This window comes from Numenius arquata, chromosome 12, assembly GCF_964106895.1.
Source record: "Numenius arquata chromosome 12, bNumArq3.hap1.1, whole genome shotgun sequence".
NCBI lineage: Eukaryota > Metazoa > Chordata > Aves > Charadriiformes > Scolopacidae > Numenius > Numenius arquata.
In genome coordinates this window covers 42,524,069-42,543,648 of record NC_133587.1, presented here as the reverse complement: position 1 = coordinate 42,543,648, position 19,580 = coordinate 42,524,069, and the positions used below count along the sequence as shown (strand labels likewise).

Below are 19,580 nucleotides of genomic sequence, written 5' to 3'. Positions count from 1 at the left end.
ATTGTGATCCAGTCTTTTATAACTTAACAATGAAACAGAAATGTACACAGTGGAGTCAAAGTGCAAACACCCTTTGGCTTGGCATGGGCTCCATTTCACAGGTGCTGTTCTGCCACTAGTTGTTCCTCAAATTTATCTAAAGCTCAAGAAAACCCACATCAAGCCACTTAATAGGGAAAACAAGTTAACTGGGTCCTTTCCTTGGTCTTCTGTGGATTCCTGCAGACTCCTGCAGGAACTTGCCTCCTTCCCACAGCTGAGCTCTTTGCATGGACTTAGACACAGCACTCAGCTTTCCTGGATGGGACTTTTTCAAGGAACTTAGCCATCCCAATTGGTAGGTATCATGTCATGATTCATCTGGAGAATTTTACAGGGCAGACGTATCCCACTCAACTGGTCACCCAGGCTGTCTTGATAGTCTAGCCAATACAGTCAATGGAGGCAAGGCCATGATTCACCTCATCCCAAAGCAGACGTCTAAAATAAGGCAGATGAATCGTGCCCTAGAAGTGCCTGTTTCTCTCCACTGACTGATTACAAAAGCAGGCTGGGGTGAGTAGATCAGCTGGAGTTGTCCATGTTGCAGATATCAGAAGGTAGGTGAGATGAACATGGTTCCTAGTTGAAGTGAGCTGCCTTCCACCCTCTTTTAATGCAATGGAAGGGGAGAGGAACTTCTGGAGGGCAGTTGCTACTTGTCTCATACTCCCTCCCTGGGGTAGGATGAATTGTCCTCTAATGTTAAGTGAGATCAATCTTCTCCTAAAAGTGCAGCTGAGGTGGAAAGAGACACCTAAGTTTAGGAAATCAGCTGAAACCCCTTTGCTTTCCCAGGCACCTTCTATCTTGTCCATCTAAAGTTCATTTACTGGGTGATGTCTTGGAGGGCACTGTCTTTGCTGAGCTGATTGTCTTGGTGCTAGACTACTACCTAGAACCATTTGGGATCCAGAAATGGATGTTCCTATATCTCATCTGCCTGGAAAGGACTGATTTGCAAAGCCAAGTCTACGCACGTTTAGCTAAGCCACTTTCAACCTAAAATCCCCTGGTATCTGACCTCCTGAATGTCCACCTCCTTTTTATTCCTGTCTTATCTTGACCAGGTACCCACCAGGAAGGGAGCAAACTGACTGCAAGTACCCTTCTCCCTTAAAAAGGACAGACATATTAAAATGTTTTTTATCCTAGCCCAGAGAAGTGCTGAAGTCAAGCTAATTTTCTTGCGAACTCCAGCAATGATAGAATTCTTGTACTTTTTTTTTATTGTAAGGGCAAGAGTGAAGGCTTATTCCCTGACTGCCCTGTTGATAATTCTAACACAGCAGGATGTTCCCAAATGAAAACCACATAGAAAAATGAATGTAAACAGAAATACACACTGCCCAGGCAGGTTTCTGTTTGTCATTAATTCTGAGAAGAAAAGCCAATCAAGAGATTTAATTAGAAGAAAAGGAAATTATACTCTAAAAATCCCTTCAGTTTTAGTAATCAAGGTTATTATTAGAAGCACCAGTAAAATCACTTTAAAAATCTATCTAATTAGCTACATATCTGCCGATCTCTCTGCATAGCTGACTTGTTTGTCTCTAAGGCTTCAACCAAACTAATGGTTCATGGACACTCCTTTCAACAGACTTCCATTTGGCTCAGCACAGGATTTACACTCAAGTTTTGTTGGTGTTTTGTTTTGTTTTTTTTTTAATTTCCTTCTCCTCCCTTTAACCAAAACAATTTATAGATTGATGGCCAAAGTAGGCTCTCCACGTCCTTGTGACAGTACAGAAAACCTCGCATTGTTTTGATAAAATATAACCTCACATCTGAAAATTCCCAAATTCACACTGATGTGAATTTAAAGTGAAAACGTGCTAAACTAATATCCAGAAGGACGCTGGCAGCCATTTTAATAATTTATTTTTAGAATATTTCATCCAGGTTAGAACGTCCCAGTATTAAGCTTTGCAAAGCACATGCTTGGATTAAGCAGGTGTGGAAATGCTTTGCCAAACAGTAAAAAGTCTTTTCTAGACCATAGTTTCAAGGAGGTTACCAATATGCCAGCCATGGCTCCAAACTCACATGCACCTATGTGTGAATGTTTCTGGGAACAAGTACCATTGTTCACATGGGAATAGCATTGATATTGGACCCATATTAAGCCATAGGAGAGTTTTTCCCCCAGATTCTTTCTAATCCAGCAGGGCTATACCTCCATCCTCTTTCCTCCACAGCACAGGAAATGTAAGTGCTTATGAAAGCATCACGGAATAGTGAGTTTATGTAGCGTTCCTGCAGCGTTTAGCTCAGACTTGGGTTTTTTAAGTTCTTAAGATCCAAATTGCGTGAGTCTTTAGGGTCAGTTTCAGTCCACTGAAGTTACCTGGTAAGGTTCAAATATATAAGGCACACTTCTGGATCGTATGATGGTTGTCCATTTTTTTTGTTCCCCTTCCAAGGACTTGGAGCATGGTTTTTTCCAATGTTGGTGTTATTACTTTGTGTAGCTCTAAAGTGCTTGTGACTTTCTAATCCCTGGATTTCCTCAACTGCCAAAATTTCCTATAAAACCTACCAGCTCTTGTACAGGTGTGCTTGGCTTTCAAATAAAGAAACCTGGTTTTGACCCTCTGGTTGCAAAGTAAACTACTTGTGTGAGCTGACCATCTTTGGTAAGCAGCAGCGCAATGATGGATTAAGGCTTTGAGAGGATGAAGAAAAGGGAAGGAAGATACTAAAGGCAAAGTTGGTGGTCTTGTTGGGTCTGTAGGGAACTTCAGGAGAGAGATGAGATTGTTTTGCAATGACAGTGGAAAGAACATTTTCTGGAGAGGAGAATGCAGAGGAACTGAAGACGTTAATTTTCCATCCCCATTCCTGTGAAGCAAGTACAAAGACGAAAGTCAGCCTGACAGCATCTCTTTTCCCTTGTGTTTTGTTTTTTTTTTCCAGGTCCTTGGCAATTGGTCATCAGTATTCCTCCCTGGGGACTCAGCCCATCCTCTGTGGGAGCATCCCAGGCCTGGTACCCAAGCAGCTACGTTTCTGTCGGAACTATGTGGAGATCATGCCCAGTGTAGCAGAAGGGGTAAAGATTGGGATCCAGGAATGCCAACACCAATTTCGAGGGAGGAGGTGGAACTGCACGACTGTCAATGACAGCTTAGCCATCTTTGGCCCCGTGCTAGATAAAGGTGAGTGCATTTCTATGGGTTTGGCAACAGCAACATCCACGGTGCAGTAGTGGCAGACATCTTGAGAAACCTACTGTGAATTCATTTGCTTGTGATAAAGTGCCACGTAAAATGGGCTGCCAGAGACAGGACTTGAGCTTGATAAAGGAGGCGTGACATAGGCAGGGAAAAATCTGTTGGCCCAGGACCTCATCCAAGCAGTTCCAACCTGATCCAGAAGGTCTTTTGTAGAGACAAGAGGATAATTAAACCTTATCATAGGGATAGCAAGGAAATCTGTGCCTCCCCAAGGTAAGGAGGGTGGTTACCCACCACCTCCATTATACAGCCAACATCCAGTCACATCTAACCACTATTTCTACCTCAAACCTCTTCTGGGATTGTATAGGTCCAGAGAACTTAGAAGTGCCCCATTTGGCAGTGTGCAGAGAGTGGGATCACCTCTGACCCTGCTTGGAGCAGGAGGTTGGACTAGAGACCTCTCAGGGTCCCTTTCAACATGAATTATCCTATGATCCTACATCCCTTGGAAAGATCATTGTGTTTTCAGTGGTCAAGCTGGATGTCTAGCTCCTATTCCGACCCCATGGCACTTCGTGCCACATTTTCAGTTTTCTCGATGATTGCAGAGAGGAAATGAGGGGCTGTTGGGTGTGGTTCCTAGGAGTTGGACTTATGAGATAACATCAATTTTGGTACCATAATGGGGTACAATAACGATCAAAGGCCTGAGGAAATCACCATCAGTTAATGGTTCTGCTTTCATTGGTTATGAACATGCCAAATTAAGACAGGGTGCTAATTCAGGCAACTAATTCTGACACAGCACCCATTGATACAAGTGGGAGATCTTAGAAATGTTTTTCCCTAGGTTGTTGGAAGCAGTGGGTTTTAAGCAGTTGGCTAACTCTGAGTATCTGGTCTTTTTCCCTACAAGTTGGCAGGAGCCTATTTTAAACTGTAAGAACTGTTTTACCCTTCTTTGCCCTCGTAGCATGTCTTTTAAAGTCCAGCCTGCTCCTGCTGGTCTCAGCAAGTCTGGATCAAGCTCTGCCTTTCCCTTTAGCACAAATGAGTTTGTCCAAGAGGCAGACTCATGTTGCATTTGATTCCTGCCCAGATGGTAGGTCCAGGTGCCCTGTGCAGACCTGTGCAGGAATATGACTGCTTTCTCTGAGGACACCACCAACAGAAGAGGCTTGGAAATCCTCTTTTCTTTCTTTCTTTTTTTCTCCTTCTTTCTTTCTTTCTTTCTTTCTTTCTTTCTTTCTTTCTTTCTTTCTTTCTTTCTTTCTTTCTTTCTTTTTCTTTCCTTCCTTCCTTCCTTCCTTCCTTCCTTCCTTCCTTCCTTTCTTCTTTTCTTTCTTTCTTTTTTTCTTTCTTTCTTTCTTTCTTTCTTTCTTTCTTTTTCTTTCTTTCTTTCTTTCTTTCTTTCTTTCTTTCTTTCTTTCTTTCTTTCCTTCCTTCCTTCCTTCCTTCCTTCCTTCCTTCCTTTCTTCTTTTCTTTCTTTCCTTCTTTCTTTCTTTCTTTTTCTTTCTTTCTTTCTTTCTTTCTTTCTTTCTTTCTTTCTTTCTTCCTTCCTTCCTTCCTTCCTTCCTTCCTTCCTTCCTTCCTTCCTTCCTTCCTTCCTTTCTTTCTTTCTTTCTTTTTTTCTTTCTTTCTTTTTTGATTTTGCAAAAAAGTAACAGTTACAGGTTCCTAACAGTCTGAAAGTTGGAATTGCTTTGTCTGGAATAGCAGAGTAGCACAGTTTGACCTCTTATGAGAGAGAAGGGAGCACCTGGGATAGTTTTAGGGAATCTCCCGAGTTGGTGTATGTAGCTGAACTACACCCACCCTGGGTCGCGTTCTCCCAGTGCTTGCCAGCTGGAGATCATGGTTTTGTTTGGTTTACCCCTGCTGCATTACTCGGAAGAGACTTGGGCATTTCCTCTTGAGGGAATTTTGAAAAATAGGGCAGCCAAGAGAGAGCAAAGCCTTCATTTGTATCATGGCAGGGCCTCCACCAGCCAGAACAGGCATTTTACATGCCCCCAGCAAGAGAACGGGTGGTTTCAGCTGGTGGGGTTCTCCCTTTAGAGCTGGAGAGCTGGGGCACCATATTAATGCTGGTGTCACTATTTGGGTTTAATGGTGAGAAATCATCCCAAAATAATTACACCTGTAAAATCTGCACTGTGGTGCACTTAAGCCCATATCAAAATGTCATACCACGATATTTTGCATGTAATTAAAACACTCGTTCTGGGTACATCACCCTTGGGTTGAATTAGGCCAGTACAGCCAAACTGGATATTTTTCCCATACATACAAGCCCAGCATGACTTACCCAAAATCATGCACTGGGCGCAGGCAGTGAGTGAGCCAGATAACCCAACGTCTTTGCCTCGTCACAAGGCTGGATGTCCTCAAGGACACATGGAGCACCTCGTGCTCCCAGATGGTCTCGGATTAGACGCTCCACACCTCCTGTAGCAATTAGACCCTGTGCCTGAGGAAAGCAATCCTCACCTCCTTGCTGACCGAAGGAACCCTGATCCCACAAGCTGCCAAACGCTCTTATCTCACAACAGTGTCGACACGAAGGGTCTGTCCCTGCTTGAGAGTGCAGGCTTTCGGTAGCTGGGCTCAGGGAGGGAAAGAAGGCTGGGACGATTTCATAACTGAAGAATGTTGTTCCTTGAGGGAGAATCAAACCACCCTTCAGTTTTGCTTCACCTACAGCAGGAGGGGGGAGAAAAAAAACAGCTCAGTCGCATTCTTGTGCGGCAGATCCCCCAGGGTAGGAACATATTTGAGCTCCTACCCTGAAACAGAGAAGGAGAAAAGGAGAGAAAGAAAGCAAGAAAATCTCTCCTTTGCAGCCTGGATTTTAAGTCACCCAAGATCTAACTTCAGCTTCTCGTTTGAGTCAATAAGGACCCCATCCTCCCTCAATGTAGTCGTTAAAGCAAGTCCTTTTGCCTTACAGGACTATCTGCAATTCTTTCATTGAAAAGGACTGATTTTAATGCCTTCAGGAAATACTTTCTAGGCCCAAAGCTCACTGAGGCCGCCTCACTGTCTGGGCTGCCCTTGCTGCTTTGGTCTCTCATTGCTAATTCAGGGCTAGGCTTGAGCTGCGATTCAGCGGTGCCAAACTGTCACCAGACTCTGGTCCTGCTAAGAGCCATATTCTGATATCTTGTCTGAAACTAGACTCTTTTTCCCCATCAGCCTGTTCATGGAAGGAAATCCCACCTGTTTTAGCTGCAACTATATTTATGTATAATTCTTTTTTAACATTTCCATAGCCAGGCAAAATGAATCACGTATTAAACAGCAATGGTATTCATGAGCCCAGCTACAAAGGAATGGTGATGGTCAGGGGATCCAGACCTGCCGTTATTTGGAGGCGATACTTGGCAGGCTTGGCTGTAAGTCGCTCTAGCTCTTCATATGTCATTCAGGACATATGAAGAGCAGAAGTCCCCAATCACACCCAGCTATTCAGTTACTCAGTTTTGCCTGTCCTTGGCCATGGAATAAATATTCTCTGTTCAAAGAGAAAAGAGTCACCTTCCTCACTGTGCTGTGTTACCTGCATAGAGAACAATTCAGGCATTAGCAGGAGGTGAAATTGCTATGGGGTGATTGGAAGAGGGTTTTTCTCCTCCTTCGTGGTCTTGGGGACGTATGAGCAGCTGTTCAGCTCCGCAGAGAAACATTCACAGAGGTGCCACTGTTGGGTCTTTCTTGCAAAGCACTAGGAAATAGGCGATTTGGGTATCCTAAACTATTGGGAATAAAAAGAATAGGATGCCGATATAGGAAAAGAAGCGAGCCTGATCTTTTTTCCTCTACCTGAACCTACTTACCAGTCTATCAGTCATATACAAGAGGCTACAGTTCATGAGATTTCTAGTCTCCTAGAAATTCAGATCTCAACTACTGGACAGCGGGAAGAACCCCTCACTTGAATTTTTCTAACAGAGTCATTTTTAGAGGAAAAAACTAGTTTTCATTTGTTTCTTGACCTGTATTTTGAGAAGCTGTGGAGCAGAACATGGCCTTAGCCACATGACTTTAAGTGATCACCTTAGCCACAGCTTGTGCCCAGCCACTTACCTGAGAGGTTTGGCAGTTTGTAAGGCAGTTGCTGTATCTTTCAGTTTCCCAAAGACAAAGGAAGATTTTTGAGTTGCCTCTTGGAGGATGTAGTAGAGGGACATGCCATCACTGGCAACAGAAAGTGAACTGTGCAACCTAACAGGCGTTTTCTATCTGAAATTTAAGTGACATTTACTGGTAATTGTGTCTTTCACCCTGTTTTTAACATTTATGGACTGAAGACACTGTTGATGTTTAAGTTGTGGTGCATTTTCTAGTCTCTCAATGCCGTGTGAACCCTCTTTGAAACTGCTGTGGGCAGAAATATGAACCCATCTCAAGAGAAGTAGTACAATAAAAGTTTATCATGGCCCTGTCTCTTTAATAGACCTCAGCTCATAATTAAGTCAAAATAAAAGTTTCCTCCCTCTCCTTCCCCCATTCAATAAAAGTAAATTACCTCAAACTATTTAAGCCCCCAGTTCGTTTAAATTTAAAAAGGGAGCCCTTGTCTATCTATTTCTTTCACTCACTCCCACCTCCTTCTGCTAAAGACTGGCTGGGGCTTTAAACCTGCCAGCTGGACTGAGAAATGGTTAATAGTTATTGTGGAGGAGCAGCTTTTAATGAACTATTGAAGAATGATACATTGATGGAGTAATGGGAGTTTAAGTCGCTCTGTAATGAAACAGGTTCTCAGCGCAGACCCATTGTGGTGTAAATACAGCACGTCTCTCCCACTGTTTGGTCAGGACTAAATAGCAGAGGCCAGAGGGGGGTCAGCTTATGGGGTCTCCGCTTTAGTTAATCAATCTGATTGGATTAGGGTCACTGCGATCCCTAATAATGTCAAAGGTTACGCCAAACTGGATTAAATGCTTTGTTGGGGAGGGCTCAGATTCTTTCAGCTTTCGCCGACGGGGCTTGTTTATTAGAGTTTAACACTCATGCAACCTTGGGAAGCCACACCGTCCCTTTTTGTACGTCGGGGCGTTTGCCGGCGTGCGAGGGGGTTTGAACGAGCCGGGGCGGGTGCACGCGCGTCCCATTGCTTTGTCAAGTGTCTGCGCCCGTCGGATGTGCCCTCTGAGGACATATATCAAATTCCCCACTGGACAAATGAGAGCCTAATGGGTGATGCAGAGGCTCCGAGGCATAAATTCATTCCGGAAATAATTGTTGGCTGTCACCCCTGCTAGAAGGCAAACGACGAGAGCCACAAAAGTGGAGGAGTGACCCACTGTTTCTGTCCCCCTGCGTTAACCCTGTTCCTGTCCAGCAAAGAAATGTTCTTTTTGATGCAGCTCCTGTCTGTGCAGTTACCAGGATGAGCATAGAATGAAATACGGAGTATTCAAGACCACTTTATTGCTTCATTATTAAACTGGGTGGATGTCTTGCCTTCCAGCACTTCCAACTCAAATCAAGGTGGGATGAGCTGGAATGAGATCCCCTTGTCGTCTTTCCCAGGGAGACCATGAAGAATTACTATTATCTTCACTCTTGATATTCCTGAAGATGACGCTGCCCTATAGACAGGGCAAAGCGTCCTTCAGAAAATGATACCAAGTAATCTCTTGAAGGCCATCTGGCAATGGAAAGGGTCAGCAATAATAGTGCATTATTGGAAGAGATATGAGATCTCTGGATCTCAAATGCCTCTTTCTTTCCTGAGGTAGAGAGCACACTGCGTGTTTATAGCTTGCCAGGACTATCAGATTATCCTTACATGATGCAGACTGGAGAATTTCACCTCAAGACTTCTGGAATTAACCCAAAATCTGGATTTGACTATGACATCTCTTCCCAAAGGACATGTTGCCATGACATAGCACCAAGAGATAGACAATCTATCTGCCTCCTCTTTTGCAAGTCTCCTCATTTCTAATGCAACACTGCTGTGGTGTTGACAAATAGCTACTATATTTTCCTTTGCTACATTCAGAATAACTCTTCTAGAACAGAGCACTTTCTTTGCTACTTATACTTTATAAAAAGTTAAAAATGAGGACTGCAGAAGAGCAGTGGGTCAGCAAAAGTTTGGGTCCATTATGTCAGACAGGTCAAGGGAGTTCCGTCTGACGCTTGGGTCCTCTGGGGCATGATTCATCTGATGTATTGTAGACAGTTAGGATTAAATTATTCACACCCTGAAGTTTCTACATCTCTCCATCAATCACTGAGGGAATCCAGGGAGACCGGCTCTTGATGAGAAGACTCCTGCTCCCAGGGACCACATGAAGGGCAGAGGAGGCGTTTGTCTAGCTTGTGAGAGAGGTGGGATTCAAGTCACATCCAGTTTCATATGGGATGTTTGGCACTGTTACCTTTGCAGCTAGGCTTATTTTGGGCTCTACATCCTTGGGGATAAGTCCCATGTCTCATCTCTCTCAAGAAAGCCAAAACATATCTGTGTTCATGGATTGACTCTTTTGTCCCTACTACTGCTGTGGATGGGAAAGCTCATCTTGTGCAAAATCCATGCGAGTTTTCCCCCAGGTTTAGCAAGAATGGAACAAGGCTTTTAAATTCAGTTATAATACCTGGGAGACACAAGTCTCCTCGGTAATTTTTTCTTGCTGTGTTGTAACAATATCGCTCCACAGGCTCTCTGATAGGGCTGATCTCATCTCCCAGAGTTAGATGTCAAAGTCTGAGCTAGTCACCCCAGGCTCCCTTTGTAGTCAGTGGAGAGCAATCGGCATCTCCAGAGAGCAATTCATCTGACCTATCTTAGACACCTATCTCAGGATAACATGAATCATACCAAGATGTTTATTTCTCTCCATTGACTATAGAGGGAGCCTAGGGCTACAGGCTCAGACTTCCATGTGTGTTTCTTAGAGGCCCAGTTTGGGGGCAAATAGCTCCCACACCCCATCTTTCTTCTCTTAGAAAGCAGCCCTGACATCCAGCCTCTGTTGGAGAGGCCATTTTACTAATGCAAGAACATGGCACTGAAAAGGATCTCCTGGACCACTGAATAAAGGCAGTCCCTTGCTATTTCAGGCCTAATCCCACCTCATGATGTCTTGCATGATTTAAAATTAATACTTTTAGCAGACCTCATAATATCTTCCTGATGGCATTCTGGCATCTCAGTTGTCTCTGTGCCAAATGCTTCCCCCCCACCCCCTTTCCCTGTTCTGGATCAGACTTCTCCACTTCTGCAATAAAGTAAGGCATGAGCAGAAAGCCACAAGATACTGATCCATCCAGGAGGTTAGTTACATGTAGGAGGTACTCTCTGCTCTCTCATGAAACTCTTCCCAAGAGGATCTGATTTCCAACCACACCCCGTCTACCTCTCCGCTAATGGCAATTTGGGCAGCTGCCCTGGTATCAACAACGGAGATCTACAAACTCTACCCTGTAACTATGGGGAAGGAAACTGGAAGGATCAGGATTGAAAATGTGACTATGCAAGCTCCACTCAGCCGTCGAGATGCATAAATACTGCAGGCCAGAAATTTGCCAAGGCTGCTGAGAAAAAGACTGGCAGGTCCTGGCTCAAGAGAGAAGCATCAGTTGTATTTAGTGTCAGTGTGAATCGAGTTTGGAGCTGGGGATTACTGCAGGGGATAAGACAGGCATAAGTGCCAGCATATCCCTGCATTGCCTGAGTCCACGTTCCAGCCCACAGGTACAGAACAGTCCATATTCATGGTTACAGCATTTCTGAGCTGGCTGTTACCTAGTTAGCTCAGTACAGGCAGCAGCAGTGGGGAGGAAATGCAATTTAGGGAGGTCTAGAGGAGCTGCAGCCACATAGTTGGTTTGTAGCCCACATCAGTACTGGGAGATTAGCAGCTTCTACTGAGCCTTGGCAAGAGCTGCAAGTTGCAACGGCAGCAAAGAGAGATGCTGAGGAAGCTTGCCAATGTGTTAGTCCTTCAGCCTTTGGGAGCAGGATACCAATGAAGTAGTAGAGGAGCTCCTTCTCTTACTGCTGGAGCTGCTGTACGGCCAGGTCACCATCAGAAGCCTCTTGTGACTTCAGGGGTGTTCAAGGGCAACCCTCTGGTACAGTTGCACCCAAAAGACTATGGTTACCATCACATCTGGCTGCATTTGCCTCTCCATCCCCAACACAATCAGGTGGATTAACTGGAGGCTGGGCACGGCCTGGGTTTGGTGGGCTCAGGTGTCACCTGGGCTTCTTAACGAGAGGCCCTGACCTCATCACCTCTCCACCTGCAAAATGATGCCCAGATAAAGAGCTGGCTCTTGTGCATCTCTACAGTTCTCTGGAGATGAGACAGCCCATGTAAACAGCTGTAAACAGCCAACACCCAGATGCAGGCTGCAAACGTGGGAGAGCGGTGACGGTGAAAAGGAAACAGCAGCAATGCCAGGAGCCGATCCTCTCTGCTTTCTGTGCTCCCTCTACCTCCCACTGCACCAACCCTCATCTGTCAACCCTGACATGGAGATTTTTCTGGCGACTAAAACATTAGAGGGGGGATCAGGGAGGGGAGAAGGAACAAGACAGCCTGTGGCTACAAAACCGGTGGTGGCGTCTCTCCCGGCGGCGGGAGGCACTGGAAACTTCTGCCTTGGGCGGCGCGCACAATGCGACGGGCTGGCAGGGAGCGGGCTGCGCGGAGTTATAGATTTATTTCCTTCCCCCTCCCCTCCCCTTCCTCCCTTTTCCCTGCTGGGTACATTGCATTCCCCAACTGGGCTCAGGCTGGTTGCAACAAGGAGCTCCCTCTGCCGCATCCCAGAGTGCCAAGTCCAAGCGTGGGAGCTAGTCCTAGACAAAAGGGAACAGTAGAGGGAGCTGATTAGCATCCCTTTGTCCCGGGAGAATCCGGGCCCCAAATGGGCCCTCGGCGCTGGACAGGAGCCAGGGAGGGAAACAGGGACGGCGGAGGCTTGGTCGCCTTCATCCAGGCGCCTGGGGGAAGGGGATGTGGTGGTTTTCACTCCTAAGCACCGCTATGGGATGGGTGATGAATTGGGGTGCGCCATCCTCAGGTCGGCAAGGGTGGAGGAGCTAGACATGCATCTGCCCGCACTCCTACCTACCAAAATGCCAAAACAAGCAAAGTCTTCCAACAAAGAGGGATCCAAGTCCATGAATGTGGCTTTTCTTCCCTGTGAGATGTGTTATGAGCTGGCAGTGCTGAATAGACGCAGGGATTTTAAGGCCAGAAGGGGCTGTGGGATCACCTGATTGGATTCCCGTATAACAAGCAGAGAATTTCTTCCTGTTCCTCCCCGAGCAGACATGGCAGGGCAGCAAGAGGAAAAACAGGGAGAATAAAGATGCCCTCTACGCTTCCTTCTGTGATATGGGCTTGCAAGGCAGGACATCAGGGCTGTCTCCTGCAGGGCATACAGGGCAGACAACCAAGGCATTTATGGGCAGGAGATAGGTTAGCATGCTCCTTGCTAAGGTCCGCTGCAGAAGGAAGCGTGCACCTTGATGGATCAACTTCTCTTGTTCCTTGCTCCCTCAGCCCCATCTTTCAGAGAGCACCTCCTTCAAAGAAAGAACTCATCATCCAAGAAGATCCGTAGGATTAACAGAGGAAGGGGTCAGCCACCAGGAGAGGGAATGGTTCCAAAGGATTGTTCTGTCTGTGTTTGGATTTCTGTTGTGCATGTGAACGATGTGCTCATAGGAATGACTAGGGAACAGATGACTTAAGACTGAGCCACAAGGACAAAGCAGGAGTAAGAGGAAAGCAGACTTTTGGGGGCTCCAAAGTTTTGGGAGATGCAAAGACACAGAATCAGAGAGCTTCATGGGAGGCAACACCCAGATGAAGTAGGTAGGGACTTCCACCACTCCAGGGTAGGCAGGAATGCTGCACATTGACATTTTTTGGAAAAAACAGCGTAAGACGGGTGAAGCCAAGGTATCTGAGGACTGTGTGATGTAGACCCAAAGACATTCAGCGGGGAAGTGTATGGTGTACCGTCTCCGGCTCACCTTCAACATGCTCTCATAGATCATTGTAGTGTTGACTACAGTAGATCACTGTAGAACGGGCCCATAAAAGAGGGCTATAGATATATCACAAAATGGATATGCTTTAGGGAAGGACTTTAAGGAAACTGTCATGGCTTTGTTTTGGTTTGGGCAGGCATTTTTAGGAAGCAGAAGGTGACATGGTGAACCTCAGGGAGGGTCTGGAGCTTTGGCTGTGTGTGACCCTAAAACCTGATGGCAAAGCACAGGCAGAAAGCCAAAGAGCCCACCAGACCCTAAGAAACACAGAGCTGTCCCCAGGGCTTGAGGTGGAACTCAGGAGTGGGTACAGATGGAGGAATTGAGAGTGTCTTTCACTTTTTATTTCATCTTTACTCATCTCACCCTTCCTAGAGAAGAAAAACAGTTTACAAAGCACATGTGTTATTTGGCTGGCTTCTCCAGACCCAGCCTGGACCAGTGAAGGGGGAAGAAAGGCAGAAAAGAAAAGAAGGGTTCTGTTTGTGGCTCTGCTTTTGTCTGTGATGGAGACAGTGGAGCAGGTCCTCCTTCCTCATCACCTCCACTTCCCACAGAGTGCACCACAGCAACAACTGGATACTTCAAAGAGAATGACACCAAAGTAGGTCATATGTAGGACCCTGCAGCTCTTGCAACATAATTTAAGTAGTTTTATTGGCCTGCTTATGACTGTTGCTCTCAAGTTTGATCGACAGGGCAGTAATGCTTCATGGAACGCTTCCTGGTAGGCTGCAGTTTGTTGACTAAGCATCTGGCACAATTTCCTCTCCATTATTTCCAGGTGCTAAATCACATTAAATGATAGCTAATAATTATGGTTTATCCTTTCCTAATAATGCTGCTTTCCCAGGGAAGCTGTTGCCACAGGGAGGTTGTGGGAGTGTGAATGGGTGGGGAGGGCACAAGGAGATATTTCTGTTCACCTGGAGCCATAAAAAAGTTGGAGACCCCTTAGGCTAGGCACGCAGGATCCAACCTAGGAGATATTATATCTTGTCAAAAATGTATTTATTTATTTTCTTGGCCAGTTTTCCATCAGAAAAGGCAGCTGCATCAAAATGGAGAGGTTTTGCAGGACCCTCTAATTTCAAGCCAAAACCAAAATTCACAGCTTTGGCTTTCTTGTTTTGTTTTACACATTTCATATAGTTTCATCTGAATTTTTGAAAAGAAGCCATGTTATTTATTTTATTTTTGAATGTCAAAATAGAAAGGCATTAAACTATCAAAGCAGCACACTGCTGCACCTTTAATATTTTATAGAATATTTGAGTGTTTTGATATTATTGAAGGAGAATGATTTTTATCTTGTCAAACAAAAAATTATAATGTCTTTCCACTTGATTTTCAACTCTTAAAATTAAAACAAAACAGAAATTCCCATAACATGCTCATTTGATTCTCTGGCCCTCCTGACTCGCCTTAGGCATGATGTACTCTCCAAACTCCTTCATTCTGACAGGCTGACTAAATCCAGATTAACTGAGAGCAAAGTATTAGCAGTGCTCTCCTAAGGACCCCTCTAAATTCATAAAGCAGCCGTACAGCTCTATAAAATGAGAGCTGCAACAGATAAGCCCCAAATCCATGGCTCATTCTCCCCCATTATAAACACTGAGTCCTGTCATGAAGGTGCTCCAACAGGAAATTGCACAGATTCTTCTAAGAGAAGAAACAAAAGGTGGAAAAGTGTTTTAGTGCTGTTGCTTTTGGTGGAAAAAGATGTTTCTGTTCAGACAACATTTTCACTTTGCTTTCCTAACTCCATTTTGGATATAGATTCCTTGACAGATGAATTTGAAGACATAGATGTATCTTGAGAGACGTAGACGGGAGCTCTGTGGAGCATGCCCAGTCTGCGTTAGATGTTCAGTCTGTGTCCAGCACAGCAATACTCTGGTGAGATTTGTAATTGAAGTATCATCCGTGCCCAGCATCTGAAATGAAGAATATTCTCTGTATTTAGCTCACCTGAGCACAGTATCTTCTCAGTCAAAAGTTAATGTGCACATCACTTGCACTTGGATATATCAGAGGTGACTTAGTGAACATCTGAAGGCAAGACCCTGGCAAGGAACAGGTTTTGTAAAGTTCTGGTTATGGCTTTATTAATTATAACCCTGGTCCAAACACATCCCTATATCATTGATCCCCGTGGACCAGGAAAGAGTTGATGAGAACAGAAAGGTCTTACCATAAAATACTTTATACTTCCATTGAGCAAGACGATGGAGTCTTGCCTTCTTGTGTTGGTTCTCAGAGGCCAGGTGGACACTGAAGCTTTTGAACTTCTTAGGCAGCATCTTGGTTTTCACCTCCATGTTTCCAATGTTTATCCCAAGGCTTCAAATCATCAATAATCAATACATAAGAATAACTAAATGTAAGAATTAAAAACTCTCCCTAAAACCTCCTCGTTTCAACCAAAGCCAACCACTAACCTTCAGAATATTCCTGTCCCATCAGTCATTAGTACTTTTGTTCATTATTCATGTTAAGGTTACTGTGACTTCCCTGAAATCTTTATATCAACCACTGGTTTTTCAAAAACAACAGACAAGGAAAGTGAAAAAGGTGTTTGTTTTGCATGTTTTCTGGAATTTTTTTTTAAGGTATCCAAACATATCTCCATGTTTAACCTGACTTTTCATGTAAATACTTTATAAATGGATGATACTCTGCTCAAATGGCCGTACTCACCATTACAACTCTGGCACAAGCCTCACACATTAGTGCTGGCTACAAAATAATAGTTATTCAGAGTCTGCAGAGTAGGATAGATGCAATTTAAAAACACATGTATCAGCATTACAGCTTTACTGGAAAAGAGGCTGTAGTCACCGGTGTTGCAACTCAATGAGGTCACTGCGTCATGCACTCTGAACTATTAACTACACGTATTTGCCTATTTTATGGAGTTGACCTCTAATGGGGTTGACCAGAAGCTGGAAGTATATTAGGCTTTTCTCTCTAGGACTGGGTCTTCTGATATTTGAGAGGCTGTGGGGCTGACTGCTAGTTTGGTAACCTGGTCTTATGCCTGGTAATGTTTTAGACTTTTCTTTGGTTCCATCAACCATGCCAGAAGGAAGACGTTCTTAATTCAGACTGGGCAACTCAGCCAGGTAGTTTGTCTTAAAATAACAGAAGAGCTAAACTTGGTACCGATTGGGTTCAGACATCTTGGGATAGACCCCACTGCAGGATAGTGGATTTTCTTCACTCTACGAGCCACATGCGACGTACATCAGGAAGTCCAGGGTAGCGGTGTACCAGGACTACCTCAGAAGACGATGGTGGCTTTTCTGGTGCTGATCCGGGCAAGCAAGCCCATATCCCAGAGTAATACAGCCCAGTGATACTGGGCTTCTAGCCCCCACACAACATAGCCCTGCTGCTCACCCACCAGGTGCCATAGCCAGGGAAAAGAACCACATGCAAAATGTTGAAGAGCCACATGTGATTCAGGAGCTTCTGGGGAAGCCACTCCTACCCTAACAGCTTCAACTTAAGCTGCTCACCTGAACTAATACACAAACTGCCTTGCCTTAAAAAACTGTTTTAACCTGACGTAGCCAACTGAGGTTAACCAGTCTGGGTGAAGTATGAGTCTTCTTGTGTCAGGGTTATGGGCCGGGAGCTCTTCATTTCTGTGCTTGATCTCTAAGCAGCTCCGTGAGACTGTGGGAATCTGCAGATCATGGACATTTTGCTTCTTAGGTTAAATGTATTTACTCAACAGGACTTCGAGCTTCAGAGACTGGCGCGTTGAACTTGGCATTAAAATAAGGGCAAAGACAGGCCCTCTCTGCTCTAAACGAGACCACATCTCCAGGGTGAAGCAGAAACTCACTCTCAGCTCTGCTTTGCTCAGCTCTGCTCTCAGTTCCTGAGCTCTCTGCAGGTTTCCACCAATCCCCCACGTTAGCACCAAAGCTAATGGTGATTTCTGTAGCACCTATACTTATCCAGAGTAGAAGACCAAGCATGCAGGTTAGAAGAAAACTATGCCAAAATCTCCACCAGAGCCAAGAAACAAAGCAGAAAAATGACACATATTCAAGAAATATGGGCGAGGGCCAGGAGTGATTTATGGGTGGGACACAACATTTCTTACCAGCATTGGCATTGCTCCACTGCAGGATAGGATTGGGCAGTGCATGGGTGACCCAACTTCAGCAGCTCCATCTGGCTAACTGCCTTCCACACCAGGAGCTCCAGCAGTGTCCACAACACCTGAGCCCTGTCGCCAGTCACCGGTGACGTACCCAGTGTGGGAGCCATGGCTGAATTTCTGAAGAGTAGTGCTCAGCTCAAGAGCAATAGTGTGGTCTCCAGGAACAAGCCAGGAACCAAACCTGATTTCCTGTAGCCCACTGACAGCTTTCCACCCTCCCCAGCTTATATCCATTGTCAGCACATGCAAAGGCTCCATATCCTATTGCCAGTTGCTTAATCCATTCCTTCCCGCCCCACCATCCATACAATAATACCCCACTGAGGAGACCCACCCACCAGGAAATCCCCCTTTAACACCCTGCAAAGGAGCAGCCAGATTTATCTCTGCCGCTCTTCTGGAAAATTAAATGAGGACTCATCTGCTCTAATCCCCTCTTAAGATCTCAAGATGAGGCCTGTGTTCACATATTAGCATATCTAACAGCTCCTACGTGTGCGCTGCAAGGCTACTGCTCCATGGAGGCCAATCACGTACCAACACATAGTTCAGGTACCCTACTATCTCACTCTGAAGACATAAACGACTGAGCCTTTGCAACTACCTCATAAAAATGCCTGAAATGAAGATTTGGCTTAAATGGGCTTGGAGATCTCCAAGAAGAACAGATCTCATGACTCATCTACACCCTCTTGCTGTTTTGGGGACCACTCCTTTCATGTGATGCACAGCATTTCCATTGGGCTTGTTTTTGGCATGGCAGCTGTGACTTCCTTGGTGTGGATAGGAAACAGGAGCTCCACTTTGAGGAAAATTCTGAAATTTCTACAGCTCCTTTGGGCTTGCACTGGAATGACAGGGAGGCCTTTCAAGGCTTGTGAAAGTCTTGAAAGGCCTCAAAAACCTGCAGGTAGATGTCAGCCATGAAACAGCTGAAGGTTTTGGGTGAAGGTGTCTGCTTGGGATGTGGCTGACCAAAACTGGTCATTGTTATTCTTGAGGATTTGCTGTTTCATGCTGAGAGTCTTAAGTTTGTTAGGAAGCACTGACAGTGTTAGGGAGCAGAAGTTTTTGTAGTTTGTGATGGGCAGCAGAAGCCTGGGAAGGGGTAGGGAGGCCAAAGGCCACCATCAGCACTGACTGGTGTGGCACACAGTTATGAGTCATGCAAGACTTTTGTGTCCTCACTGTTATACCACCCCCTGTGCACTGAGCACAACACACCCAGCCACACAGTGGGGAGTTGTCCTGGGCAGACTTTTGAACTGAACCACTATTACACAGTTACCTGAAATTGCTGGAGACTGGACTTTCTGACCAAGGTTGTGAATCAGGCCTGGTTGATGCTAAACTGAAGACTGGGCGATTTGATCTCAGCCTTTTCCCAAGACCCAAACCAAGTTGGTCCTCTTAGGACATACAAATTCAGATGTTGGCTGCAGGATTTTTGGGCCATGGTTCCCGCCTAACTCCTTCATTTTGGCAGTTCCTGCCTATCTGGAAGCAGGAAATACTAATATATCCACTAAGCTCCTGAATGACGTTGTCCATTAAGAGACTTGTTGGGCCATGTATTATGCAAGCCCAAGAGTTTTTACTCCTCCCAGCTAACCTGGGAGAAGCATCTGTTTGGAGAGAAGCTTTTTTAGGGCCATAACCGTCAGAAGCTTTGTTGTGCCAGCACAAATGCCAATTCCCCTTTCCATACTCAGTCCTGCAAGCCTAGCGCTGGCAAGTCTGGAACTGCACTGAAGACCTGAGCCATTTGCATGATTAAAGGTTGCAGGACCGAGCTGATTAGAAAGATTCAGCAAATTCTCCAATCAGAGCATTAGAGCAGATCCACTAGGCAAGGAGCTGGCGCTGAGTATGTAACTTCCACTGGTTTCCACCGAGAGCTGGAAGTTCTCAGCTTCTCTCAGGATTGATCTCTGCACCTGCAGAGCGAATGCCTGTAAATATTGTTGTGGGTTTGGTGGCTTTTTCTTTATAATATCAAAACCTGCTGCTTTGATTAGAGATGGGTGGAAAAAATCTGACTGTTTTCTGGCATTTAGTCCCTAATTGGAATATTCCCTTTGGGTATTTAAAAAAAAATTAAATTGGCCCAGATATTTTTTTATGAATAATGCTTTAATTAAATTTTTACATATT

General features: G+C 45.1%; 1 protein-coding gene across 1 annotated transcript in view; it reads left to right on the top strand.

The window, feature by feature from the left end:
• Positions 1 to 19,580, top strand: part of WNT3A (Wnt family member 3A) — an 86,930-nt gene that overhangs the window by 47,123 nt on the left and 20,227 nt on the right. The window contains exon 2 of the mRNA XM_074157004.1: positions 2,956 to 3,197. Within this exon, the coding sequence (XP_074013105.1) occupies positions 2,956 to 3,197 (242 nt within the window). The remainder of the gene's footprint in view (positions 1 to 2,955; positions 3,198 to 19,580) is intronic.